At 55.1% G+C, this 12371-nt stretch overlaps 1 protein-coding gene across 1 annotated transcript in view; it reads right to left on the bottom strand.

Annotated features, from left to right (window-relative positions):
- The window catches only part of POLE (DNA polymerase epsilon, catalytic subunit), a 30045-nt gene extending 18111 nt beyond the window's left edge, over window positions 1-11934 (bottom strand). Inside the window, exons 1-19 of the mRNA XM_076353171.1 lie at window positions 11668-11934; window positions 11378-11458; window positions 11254-11298; window positions 11012-11104; window positions 10270-10424; window positions 9208-9349; window positions 8807-8887; window positions 8419-8526; window positions 7878-7988; window positions 7511-7596; window positions 6809-6928; window positions 5883-6015; window positions 5119-5232; window positions 3973-4185; window positions 2943-3050; window positions 2032-2160; window positions 1542-1644; window positions 1301-1447; window positions 529-674 (exon numbers count right to left, since the gene is read on the bottom strand). Of these exons, the coding sequence (XP_076209286.1) occupies window positions 529-674; window positions 1301-1447; window positions 1542-1644; window positions 2032-2160; window positions 2943-3050; window positions 3973-4185; window positions 5119-5232; window positions 5883-6015; window positions 6809-6928; window positions 7511-7596; window positions 7878-7988; window positions 8419-8526; window positions 8807-8887; window positions 9208-9349; window positions 10270-10424; window positions 11012-11104; window positions 11254-11298; window positions 11378-11458; window positions 11668-11934 (2382 nt within the window). The remainder of the gene's footprint in view (window positions 1-528; window positions 675-1300; window positions 1448-1541; window positions 1645-2031; window positions 2161-2942; window positions 3051-3972; window positions 4186-5118; window positions 5233-5882; window positions 6016-6808; window positions 6929-7510; window positions 7597-7877; window positions 7989-8418; window positions 8527-8806; window positions 8888-9207; window positions 9350-10269; window positions 10425-11011; window positions 11105-11253; window positions 11299-11377; window positions 11459-11667) is intronic.
- Between the last annotated feature and the right edge of the window lie 437 nt (window positions 11935-12371).

Genomic DNA, 12371 nt, shown 5'->3' with positions numbered 1-12371 from the left:
TGGGAGTAACCGCAAAGCAAACGGCTCATTAATTAACTCCACCAGAGGTAGAGTCCCAGGGCCTCATCATTGCCTTCAACACACTCCAAGAATAACATGCCCTGGTCTCCTCTAGCACAAACCTCAACCAGCAGAGAACTAGAGTGTCCTCCTGGAATCAACCGTTCCTTAACCCGAGGTCTAGACCTTGCTTCTCAGCTTGTCTCTTTTCTCCATGTAGGAAGAATGCCCCAGACTGAACCCGGCCAGATCAGATATATCAGAGCAGAGACTAGCTGAGGATTTGCTAAACTCAGTGAAAACTGGAGACGCAGCTTTGTTTCCAACAGCACCACAGAGGTAGTAAATGCCGTGGCAGCAGCCGTTCAAGGTTTGGCAGCGAGAAGCCACAGCTGTCAGGAGCTCCACCACGTCCTTCTCGAATACAAAGGCTGAATAGAGCAATCCTTTAGGGCTCGGATTTTCAGTGAGAGACGAGAGGTCCCCAGCCTTGGCAAGACAAGTTAAACCAGAAGCTGAGCTCGGTACCTTGTGCAGCCCCTTGAACTCGTAGCGGCGGTCCCTGAAAGCTCGCACCGTGTCCACATAGAAAGAGTTCTCTCGCTGGCAGATGGTGGTGACTCGTTCCTCCACCTTGGTGACGTGGATCTTCTTGTACGCCTTGCGGCAGTAATCTAGTCAAGGGAACAAGCAGAGGGAGCTTCTCAGGGATGGGTGCCCCACTACGGACAGAGGGATGGGCACGGTATGGACAGGGAGACATCTAAGCATCAGGCACGGGTGAGCGGGGAGACAGTCCTGCTGCAAAGGGAGGGGAAGGAAGATACCAGCACGGAGAGAAGCAGCACCTCGTTATGGAGATGCAGGGACAGGTGGGGGAAATAAACTCATCGTGATGCACGTATAGCCCATCCACAAACCCAGGCTCTGCCCCCAGCCAGCTGGACTGAACAGCATCACTCCAGGTGATGGGATAACATTATGTTTCCCTTTCATTGACAGGCTTTAATTAGCAGCCTTCCAAAAAATGGAGCCATTCATGTTTCAGCTCAAATCCATGGCTCTCAACAGACACAAGGAGAAACACTGACACAGGCACCGATGCCTGGCCCCTCTTTGGGAAGCACACAGGAGCCTGCTGGGATCCTGGAGAAGGTCTGCCAAAGCACGGTCTGAGACCAGACCCAGTCTGAACTAACCCCACAGCCGTAAAAGAGGTAATTAATGGTGAGCACCGCTCACAGTCTAGGTTGCAAAACACCGCTCCAGATCGTGATGTTGATTTTTATTTTTTTTTTACCTGCCAGCCGCTTTTTCTCGTACTTGGCCTGTTCTTCCCGGGAGAGCTCGTGGAAGGCACGGGGTGCTCCCTCGGGGGACAGGGGAGGGAACTTCTCCGACTCCAGCTGCTGCTGGATGCGGTGGTACTCGCTGCGGCTGGCAGGCACTGCGGAGGAGGGCAGCTGTCAGTTTCCCAGGGGAGAAGCAGGAATTCGTCTCCACCTCTGTGGGTTGGACCGCACGGTCCTTACTGTACTTACTGAACTCCCCTCTCCACTGCCAAGTCATCCGGCGCTGACAGTTGGCACCCGGCTTGTTGAAGTCACAGGCAGCACACGTGGCCTCATCCACCATGGCTGAGGGCTGGACGCAAGTAAGAGACACACAGGTGTTAGAGGGGACAGCTCTCCAAACGACGACTCATGCCAGAACAGGTGCTGGGTGGCAGAAGAGCATAGGTGTGAACATCAGAGACGGTACTCAGTGAGTTCTCCTTGCCAGAGCCTTTCGGGAACACAAAACCCGCAAAAACAATAGCTGTTTTTTGGGGAAGAGTCCTAGCTAAAGTTGTAGCTCAACCTCTGCAGACCTGGCATCCATGGCAGCTTGACTGAATTTCACACCCAGCCTTATCTGATCCCCCTGCCCTGAGCAGAAAGTTCAGCCCTTGCTGTTAAAGGGATCCAACCAGAGGGACCACCAAGGTCATCTGAAAGACAAATTAGGAGAGACAAGGTTGATGTTACCCACCTGCAACCTGTTGGTCAGAATGATGTTGGGGTACATGGCCCCCACGTCTAGATGGTAGATAAGGGGACACTCAATTCTGTTCGGAACATCCTTCAGGGAATTCAGTTTGACCTTGATTTCATCACAAACCTGTGGCAAGACAAAAAGAAGCGAAACTCAGCCAGGAAGGAGTTAATGAGTCAAATACTTGTTGAATTTGGTCCTTTATTCCTGCACAGGGACACCTGCCACTGACTCTGGGGAAGGATTTAAAGGACCAAAGGAGCAGCATCAGGGACTCCTCGACCACTGGTACTTTAGGTTTTGTTTTGGACCTCCAAGGTAGGCTTTATCTTTAGGGGTACGTGGAAGGTGAGGGCAGCTACTTCCTAAAGGTTACTCAATCAAGGACCTTTTCAGTGCAAATGGGTTAATGGAGACAACAGCAAAGACCAGAAGTCCCCAGTCACTAACTGATGATGCCCTCCAAGAAACTCCAGACTCGGCTTTGGAGAGGGGCGACCTGCACTTTGTAGCCGATAAGAAGCAGGGAACAAGAGGAACATGAGTATTTGGGATATCTGAGGGGTCTGTCTTCTCACTAAATCCCTCCCCAGCTCTCTCAGAGCTTTGCTCCTGGTTGAACCTGCAAAGGGGAAAGCAGGAACCGCATCCCTCAGCTGGGGCAGGGACCCCAGATCCCCAGGCTGAGCTCCAGCGGCTAAGCAGGGGGGTCCTGGCTGGGGCTGCTGGAGGCAGCGGCTGCTTATAACGTCCCTCAACACTGTATACTCTGCAGGTGCCCATAGATGGGCTTCTTGGTCTTTCTCCATAGAGCATAAAATGAACCTAAACAGGCACTTTAAAGCTGCAGCCCCAGCCTGGCAGCTCAGCCCTCCCTGCCAAGCCCAGCCGTGCCGCGGGCGACGTACCTCCTGGAAGTTGGTGACTTGATCCAATGGCAAACCCTCCTCCTCCTCGATGGCGTGCCGCAGCGTCTTCTCCACGTGCTGCACCAGGAAGTCAAAGGCAGCAGGATTCTGCAGGGGCGTGGGGACAGCACTGAGACCGCGGGCAGCTGTCCCCGGCTGCAGGCTGGCAGCTCCTGCCCTGCTGCCCGTGTCCCTGCCGGACTTGGGGAGCTCCAAGCACAGCCCTGCAGTGTAGGGCAGCATATTGAGGCATGGGCAGGGTCTAGACCACTGACACCAGGCCAAAAAAAAAAAAAGCAACAAAGGGGAGAGACAAGGGTAGCCAACGAGCAGCCGGTTGCATTTGTGTTTGGTAGCGCAGCACCTTTCATGGTCGCATGCTGGCTGGTGCAAGGGTCCAAAGATTCAGACTTAGTCCAGATCCTTTTATACACCCAGTGCGTGCTCCCCCATGATCATTCACTAGATGATATCCACCAAAATGTCCCGCACTAAGTGCGATGCATCGCACGGCAGAGTGAAGCCGCCTCTGAAAACTTAAGAGTCCATGAGCACAATGCAGGTGTGAAGCAGGGCAAGGGGGAGGTGATGGAGATAGCAGCATGAACCAGAAACAGGTGAAAGACACCCAGGAAGGGTTCAGAAGAAGCTTAGTCTGGGTGGGAGAAGGACAGAGGGAGGACAGGACCCCAAGGGGACAGAGGCATATCTTTCAAGAACCACTGGCTCAAAACCGACCCCAAAACCCCACTTCACCACCCTCCCTTGCTGTCAACAAGGTCCGGCTTGCTTCCAGTATGTGATACATATGACACTTGCTCTCCCAGTGAAGCACAGATGGCCACTTGAAGGTCTCCTCCCATCCCTTCCCAGCCCAGCTCCATGCAGCTCCAGGTGCTCAAGGTCTCCTGAAGTATGACAGGTACTGCCCAAGCCCACCAGGGACAGACAGGAGATGTTAACACCAGCAGAGGGTTATTCCTCACCACCATGCTCCGCGAGGACAGGGGTTGGCTGCATGGGCCCTTACCATTTTGAAGCGGCAGGGAATGTCACTGCGGAAGACCCCAGATTCCAGCGCTTCCACGTGGCCTCCCACATACGTCTCCGAGTCCAGCACATGGCCATCTTCCGTAAGTTTGTTGAATTCCTGCTCCTGCTTGTTGGGGAAGATGATGTTGGCGTGATAGGCCTGAACCATCAGCAGCGCCTCGCACAGTGTCCCAGATCCTTTTCTTAACACCTGCAGGAGAGACATCAAAGCTGGTTTTAAACTCAAAAAGAGTTTAGAGATTAGATATAAGGAAGAAATTCTTTACTATGAGGGTGGTGAGACACTGGAACAGGTTGCCCAGAGAAGCTGTGGATGCCCCATCCTTGGAAGTGTTCATGGTCAGGTTGGATGCAGCTTTGAGCAACCCGATCTAGTGAAAGATGTCCTTGCCCACAGCAGGGAGGGTTGGACTAGATGATCTTTGAAGGTCCCTTCCAACCCAAACCATCCTGTGATTCAGCAAGAAGAGCTGTACCAGTGCTGGTGGGACCAGACTGGCCTTACAGCCACATCAGTGAGCCACACGGCTTCATCTGGTGACACACGTGCGACCACGCAGCAGGCGGTGCTGCAGCCCACGGCAAGGATGATGGGAGCAAGTGAGAAACCAGCACCAACTCCTTCGTGTTGGCTGGGAGGAGAGCAGGCTATGGACAGTGCAAAGACCTCCAGACCTCTGCTGCCATCATCTCCTGACACTACTCCACTGTCAAGCGCCTTTGTAAGCTAAACCAGGTGGAGACAGAGGGACATTTCTTACATGCTTAGCACAGAGCTTCCTAACCATCCTCCCTACAGCTGACAACAGCCGTCAGGAGATCCAGCTTTGCTTGACCACGACTGCAAGTAACCTTGGCTGAGCATGGAGCATCAGCCATTCTTTCTTGCTCCAGCCCTGTACTGCCAACCCTCAGGTCTCTTGTTCTTAGGCACCTGTCTCAAAACACCCCAGGGCTGTGGAGAGAAAGGAGTAGCCTCCAAATCCACCCTCCCTCCCTCCCTGACATGGATGGGAAAGTGCCTGGGCAGTGGGAATCAGGTCCATGGCCAGAGCGTCTCTGCAGCGTGGGAGATGTGGCTCATCGCCCAGCAAAGAAATCATCATTTCAGGAGTGCACCCACCTCATCAGGCTCCATGGGAATGATGGTGCACAAGGCGAAAATGAAAGGATGCACGTACTTCATATACATGTAATAGGTAGCAACTGCGTCGGACACTGAATAGGTGGCCAGGGTCTGTCGGGGAAGGGTGAGAGGCAGATTAATCCCAACCACGTGTGATAAAGCCGCTCAATGACAATAATCTTTCATTGCTTCCTGCTGGACACGCTCGTATCAGCAGGAAGAAGGGAAAGGTGTATTTCTCCATATCCTAGGTTGTAAAGAATAGTCTGTTCGCTTCCGAGGACATCCTGCTCTAGCTCTAATTACACAGCAATATGTCAGCTTTGAATGAGAAGAAATGGGGAGGATGAGCTCATGGCACAGATGCCGCCCCGTTTGGGAATCGGGAGGCTGCTCCAGGGCTTCAGCAGAAATCCCCTGCCCGCGACACCTGGAGCACTAAGGCTATTTCTTGTCCCTCCACCACCCTCTTCGTGGTGTTTCTGCTCTAGGTGGTGCCTGCCACCTCGCATTCATGTCAGTAAATACGGAAAATACACAGTGCAACGCCAGTACTAGAACCACCTCAAAGAAATCCTGTTCCTTCTCCCTGCAAGCTCAAAGTGCTTCTAAGGCATCAGCAATCTGGGGAGACAGATTGAGTTAATTTCTCAAAACCCACTGCATTAAGCAAAACCATTTGTAACAATTCAATCATATTGCAGCTGCTCTAGGTTTGTTTTCCAATTGCTCAGAGGAGAAACAGCACAGGGAGGGAATACCTGAGGCTCCTCTGTAGCCATCCGGCACATCTCTTCAGGGTCCAGCTCCACTGGATCGTAACCCAGTTTTGCTTTAGCTGCTGCTTTCAGGTTGTGACTTCCCACTGGGAGGTAACTGTCTCTCTTCACCCACCTGGACAGAGTCATGAAAATGCCAGTTTGTGCAGAGAAACCAGCCCTGCCCTTCAAAAGGGGGCTCAGGCTTGCAAACGGGACCTCGATTGCAAAGGGGACCTCTCACCAAGGACAGCCGAGAGCCGAGCATCCAAGCGCAGTGGTGTAAGAGGCTGCCCAGCTTTAGATACCCTGCATCTCTACCAATGCACTTAAATCCCAACCAGGACAAACCCCACTATCCATACCATCACCACTGCTCAGAATTACCACCTTCCAACTCCCTCAGTGTCTTTAAGATAAACTTTTAACCACTGGAGGAGACACCACCAGGACTGCAAGGACAGCCAGCCACTCTCCAAAGTCCAGATACTGCTCCAGTGGAGGAAACCCACATAAAAACCCCAACTTCTCCCTCTCTCCCATGCATGCACAATGTGTCCTTTCCTCTTCTGGCTGTGCCAGGAGGCTGTTGGGCTAGGACATGGTCCCTTCCCCACTCCAATGGCCTGATCTTATCCCACCCTTTCTCCGCTCCCCCAGATCAGACCTCAAACACCCAAGGACAATGACCAGCAGGCTGCAGGGAGAGAGACAGCCCTGATAGCCCTTCACAGGGAAGGCTTGGCAGCTTCTGTGGTATGCAGCAGCACAGTCAAAGAAATGGACTATCACGCCAGCCTAGGGAGGTGCAACACATGAAAGCTTGCAACAGTCAGAAGGAGGACAGTTTTCAAATACAACTGTAGGTATTTTATATAAATTCAAGAGATAAAGACACAGTTATGTGGTAGAGGGGCAGCATTTGGTACCTTAGACAGTCCATGTGGATGCACTGGGATGCTTTGTACTCTCCCTGGCTGTCCTTCTGAAACCCAATTTCCTGATACATATTAATTCCATGAGCTGCTGCTCTTGCTTCCACGAAGGGCCTGGGGAAAGAGGCAACGTGAAGAGAAGGAACAGAACAGCCATTTCCCTTCCTCTCCAACAATGGTTTCACAACTGCTTTGTTACAAACTACCTAAAGAATTTTTCTTGAGATTTGTGTGTGATATCTGGCCACGGGGAAAACTTCCTGCAGGACAGAATTGCAGCATGACCCAAGAGGCAAAGCTGCTTGCTTACATCCTGCACCAGGAGGTGGAGGCACAAGGTCCCTCTCTCCTTGCTTCCCAAAGGCTTGCCTGCGCCCCTCTCCCCGATATCCTCCAGGTGTCTTTTGACCCTCTCCCTGCTCTCCCACGACTGGGCTCACCCATACACCAACATTGCCACATTGACAAGGGTTTAAAGCAGCTCAGCCAAGCGGATGGGACTCTACAGAAGCTCATACTTCCAAGCCAACGACCACAGGATTTGGTGAGGCGCTCAGACTGGCCAGACAGTCGGCATGGATCACGCACGATCAATCACCGCTGTCTGAGCTGTGGAGGGACGTCGAGGCTGGTACCTGGCCCTGCCCCACAGCTCAGGTTACACCTTGCCAGCTTAGTTTTCACTCCTGATCTTACCAGTCAAAGAAGTCTCCATTGTACGTGACAATGATAGTGGGTTTGGTCTCCTGGACATGTTCAAACCACCTCTGGATTAAATGAGCCTAGGATGAAACAGAAGAGTCAAAAAGATACATATGTAAAGTAACTTCATCTCCTCCACAGAGAGGTGGTGGATACCATACAGTTTACTCCACCCTTCCCCTCTTCTCCCCACCTAGCCCCAACCTGATCTCTCTTACCCTTATTACCAAGAAATGAAAGCATGACCAGCCCTGCCAGACCCATCACGTTCCCCAGCGAGGCAGCCTACCAAGCGATTAGCTCTCTTTGGCCAACAAGAGCCCCAGGCAGGTAAAAAGTCTGCTGGGCAGAACTGACTTACTTCATCTGGTTCGTTAAAGACACAAAATGGACCCTCATACTCCGGCTTGGGAGTAAACTCAAAGTCTTCAATATCCTCAGAGACGATCTCCCTGTTTGTGATCAGGTAGCCCTAGGGAGGTGACAAGGAGGCAGTTAGGAGGACTTGGCTTGCAGACAACCTGAAAATGCTGTCCAAACGATGGGACATTTTCCTCTTGAAAGCCAGAGCTTCTGCCAAGGGGGAACAACTGTTTGGGAGTCATCTGCTGAACCATTGCCGGCCATCGGCTGAGGAGGCCACAGGGAGACAACATGGGACAGCAGAGTTGTCCCTGTGCTCTCCAGGTTACTACTGCTCCCTCAGAGGAGCACCAACAACCTGAGTACCACGAAACTAAATAACTTATGCATCATTCAGACTTTAATTGCATTTCCACAGCCACATACCAAGCAGCCAGCAGCAAGGCAAGCCTGGAGCGAGCTGGGTTGGAGGTGAAACGCAGGCCTGCTCCCCGGCTTCACTGCTGGAGCATGGAGGAAACCACTCTGCTGTCCCTTACCTGCCCATCAATCATGTAGGAGATCATCATGATCTGGTCTGTCTCCGCATCGGGAAATTTCAAAGGGAGTTTGGTAGTTTCAATGTCAAAGGCGAGAACGACAGGATCCTGAGCAGGACCAAATCCATTAGAAAATATTCTAAAGCTGACTTGAAGTTAAAGAGTGATTCCCATTAAGCCCAGCGCTAGCCCAGCAAGCGAACCAGACCCTCCCCAGTAATCATTTTACTGCTTTATCAACCCAAAAATCACTACCCAAGCCTAGAAACAAAGCTTTCCCCCTGCACACCACGGTGTGACACCGGCAGCGCATCAGAAACCAGCTCCTTGGGGTGGACACACCAGCTGTGCACCTGGACAGACCGACGCCTGCCCAACCAACGCTCACCGGCCGCTCCATGAGGTCGTCTCGGCGGGTGATTTCGGGGGGGTAGGTGCTGCCCCGGTATCGCACGTTGTACCAGTGAGCCTGTCGAGAGAGGAGGGCGGGCAGTGCCTTACTGCGGGGCCAGCTCCTTGCATCACTTCTGTTCGGCTGCTGGGGACAGAGCTGCGCGAATTAAATGCAGCCCAGAAGAAAGGCTCAAACTGTGGCTGTGCATCAAACGTTTAACTTTTCTGCGTGTCATTAACTAAGGAGAAGGCCCAGCAGTATGTGACTAAGCTTTACACATGAACTCATCGTCACTGACACCTTTGCAAAGGTCCTGGAGACAAAATGTTTCCGCCCTGCCGGCACTTCAGCAGCAGGAAAGCGAAGCTCTTCCAGCTTCCCTATTCCTTACTCACCACGTGGATCTTCAGGTCAATGGAGAGGCGAACGTGGTAGGGTACATCGTACTCCCGCATATCCACAATGTTGTCCATCTGGTTGGCAACCTTTCTGGAGGCCCCTTCCTCATCCGTGCTCAGGCTGCCTCCGCTCAGAGCGCTGCAAGGAGCAGAGCAAAGCAGCCGCCTTACCTGAGTGCACATCTCCGCAGGCTCGGCTGCGAGGGACAGCCACGCGGCACCGGTGGCACCCGGCAGCAGGAGTCAGTGACAGGAGAGGAGAGAACGGGAAACGCTTCCCCGCCACGCAACCACCCTCTGCTTGCAGAGGTGTCCCTGGGACGGACAGCACGCGCGGTCCCGTCGCTCCCGTCTAAATTCACCTTTTCTCACGTTTGTGAGCTGTGTCCGCTCAGAGGTACAGGCAGACAAAACCCACACGTGCCTATATAATGAACGGTTCTTTATGGCATTGGACTTAGAAGTACGGCAACGAGTCTAAGCATAACGAGGCAACCTGGGAAGCACTTTGAACAGGGACGGTACGCCTTCCAGGTGAGCAGGGAGCGCTCATCTCGCTTGATTCTTCTTCCTCAAGTTTCAACTAAAATCAGACTTCAGGGCCAGGAAACCAAAGAGGGGCAAATTTTTCATGTGTATATTCTGGTTGACTTTAAAAACAAAGTTTCTTATTTTTTTTCTGTCTGCAACTGTGTTTCCAATCTTGTAAACAAGCGCCTGCCTTTTTATTGCGGTAGAAAATGTTTGTTGAGTTTTTTTCCCCTTTAGCTAGAAGTAAGGTTGCCCAGTGCCTCTCAGCATCCTTTCTCAGGGGACAGGGAATGTATTTGACTGGCAGGCAGAGGTACCACCACAGCACATCACGTCCCAGAGGCTCTGGGGCCTCCTGATGCACAGCACTGAGCTGGAAGAACCACCTCGGATATGGGTGGCAGAGAGGCACAGCTGGGGTCAGACCCCAGGCAGGACAACATCTCTCTGAGGAGAGCTAAGAAATAATCAAGAAAGACTAATTATTAACATGAGGGGCCGACTGGCCACCCTAAGGAGAGCTCCCACCTCGACAGCATGGCCGTGTAGACATCGTTCGCCTGGTCTCGCTCTCTGTTTTTCCTCACGGCAGGAGAGATCTCCTTCCGCACCTTCACCAAGTCATCCACTGTGTTGAATAACAGCTTGATGTAGTTCCTCTTCAGGCCCACCAAGTGGTTTGGCTGCAAAGCAGCAAGACAACGCCAGCTCAGGGGGGATGAGTACTGAGGGATGGCCACCATAGGAGAGGGTGGGGAAGGCAGACTAGACTGATGCAGGTGGAAGAACTGGCCAAAAAAGAGGTGCCGATGGGTGGGAGAGTCAAGCACCGAGAAGAGACTCTGGTGGGCACGTCAGGGAAGAGCGCAAGAGCTGCACAGCAAGGGCCCAGCCAGCCCTGCTGCCCGTGCAGGCAGGACCACGAGTGGGATTCACCCGGGGAAGAGGAGGAAGAGCAGGCCAAGCACGAGCAGCATCCCCCTCCCACAGTACCCTCTGCTCCTCCAATCACTCTTTAATTCCTGCAATTAAACATCTTGAACACGCTGTGAAACAGCTGATGTGCTCAAGGAGAGGAATGTAATTACTACCGATAAGCAATTAGCCATAACTAACCCGTCTCTGATAGGCACCACAAGCAGCACTAGGAGAATGAAGTCAAGCGCGCTGTTTCCCCTCACTACTCAGTCCCTTCCTACTTCACTAGAGCTCTGCAAGGTCCAAAAAAACCCCCGCTACTCAAGAGCACAGAGGGCCGAGGAATACAGACCAGATCCAAGTCTTCTTTAGGGACAGTTTCCAGCTTTGCAATCTTCCCTTGGAACTTCTTGGAGAGGAAGGAGGACACTTCTCGCTCGCAGCCCTGCCGAGAGACCCTGGGGCTGAGCAGCGCGGCTCTGTCCCTCGGGAGAAGACTGTCCCAAAGCAGGATGCCCAGGAGGTCTCAAGCTCCCCAGGGGCCTGCTGTCCCCTCCCCTGGGGACCTCAGCCCTCTCAGGGTCCCCTCCTCACCTTCTGGGTGGCGATGTAGAAGTATGGCTTGTAGGGCAGGGCCACCTAGGAGAGAGCAGACGGGTGACGGCGGCGGGTCCCCTCGTGGGACCCTGCGCCCCGCCCGGCCCCCCCGGGGACCCACCTTGAAGCGGCTCCCGTCCTCCTGGATGAAGTAGTAGTCCACAGCGCTCACCGACCGCCGGTCCTCGTCCAGCACCTCCGTCTGCCCACGGGCACCATGGACTCAGTGGGGTCCCTCCGTGAGGCCCCCCCGGGCCTACCGGGGCCCCTCCGTGGGACACCTCCCCCCGGGCTCTACCGGGGGCCTCCCCCTGAAACACCTCTTCCCCGGCCCTACCGGGGGTCTCTCCGTGGGCCCCCCCCCCGTGCCCCACCGGTTGGCTGCTCGCCCCTCGCCCCGCCGGTCTGTACCGGGTGCATGTTGATGAGCCAGCCCGTCCGCTCGCCGGGCTCCGCTGGCCGCTCGAAGCCGAACAGCGCGTCCAGCCGGTCCGTGCGCTGCGATCGCTCCAGGCGCTTGAGGGCGGACAGCGCGGGGCCATCGTCCCTGCCAGGCGCCGCGCCGTCAGCCCCCGCCGCCGACTCCCGGGGCCCGCCAGCCCGCCGCCCCCACCGCGCTCCCTCGGGGTCTCCGCCGCCGCCCGGCTCGGCGCGCCGCCCGCCGCCCCGCAGCACCATCCCCGGCCCGGCCCGGCCCGGCCCGGCCCGGCCCGGCCCGCCGCCGCGGAAGGAATTTCCCGCGCTGCGCCCGGTTCCCGCGAGAGCGACAGCCCACCCCCCTCCCCCCGCCCCGCGGCGAGAGCACCAATCAGAGAGCGGTCCCGCCCCCCCCGCGGGCACCGCCCACCAATGCCTGGCGGCGGGCCCTGACGCGCCCCGCCCCGCCCCGCCCCGCCCCCGGCGCGCCCCGCTCCCGCCAGGCCCTGCCCGCCCGGCAGCGGCGCCCGGTGCTGCCCGTTACGGGCCCGGCCGGCGGTCCGGGCGGGAGGGGCCTCCTCGGCCGCCCGGGCAAAGCGGCTGCTGCGGGTCTGCAGTGAAGGCGGCCTGCTGCCCACTCCTGGCTGCAAAACTGAGTGCCCCTCGGCCGGCCGAGGCGTGACTGAGGAGCTCTCCCG

The sequence above is a fragment of the Aptenodytes patagonicus genome, chromosome 15 (assembly GCF_965638725.1).
Source record: "Aptenodytes patagonicus chromosome 15, bAptPat1.pri.cur, whole genome shotgun sequence".
NCBI lineage: Eukaryota > Metazoa > Chordata > Aves > Sphenisciformes > Spheniscidae > Aptenodytes > Aptenodytes patagonicus.
The sequence above is the reverse complement of the archived record's forward strand: the minus strand, read 5'-3'. Positions and strand labels throughout refer to the sequence as shown.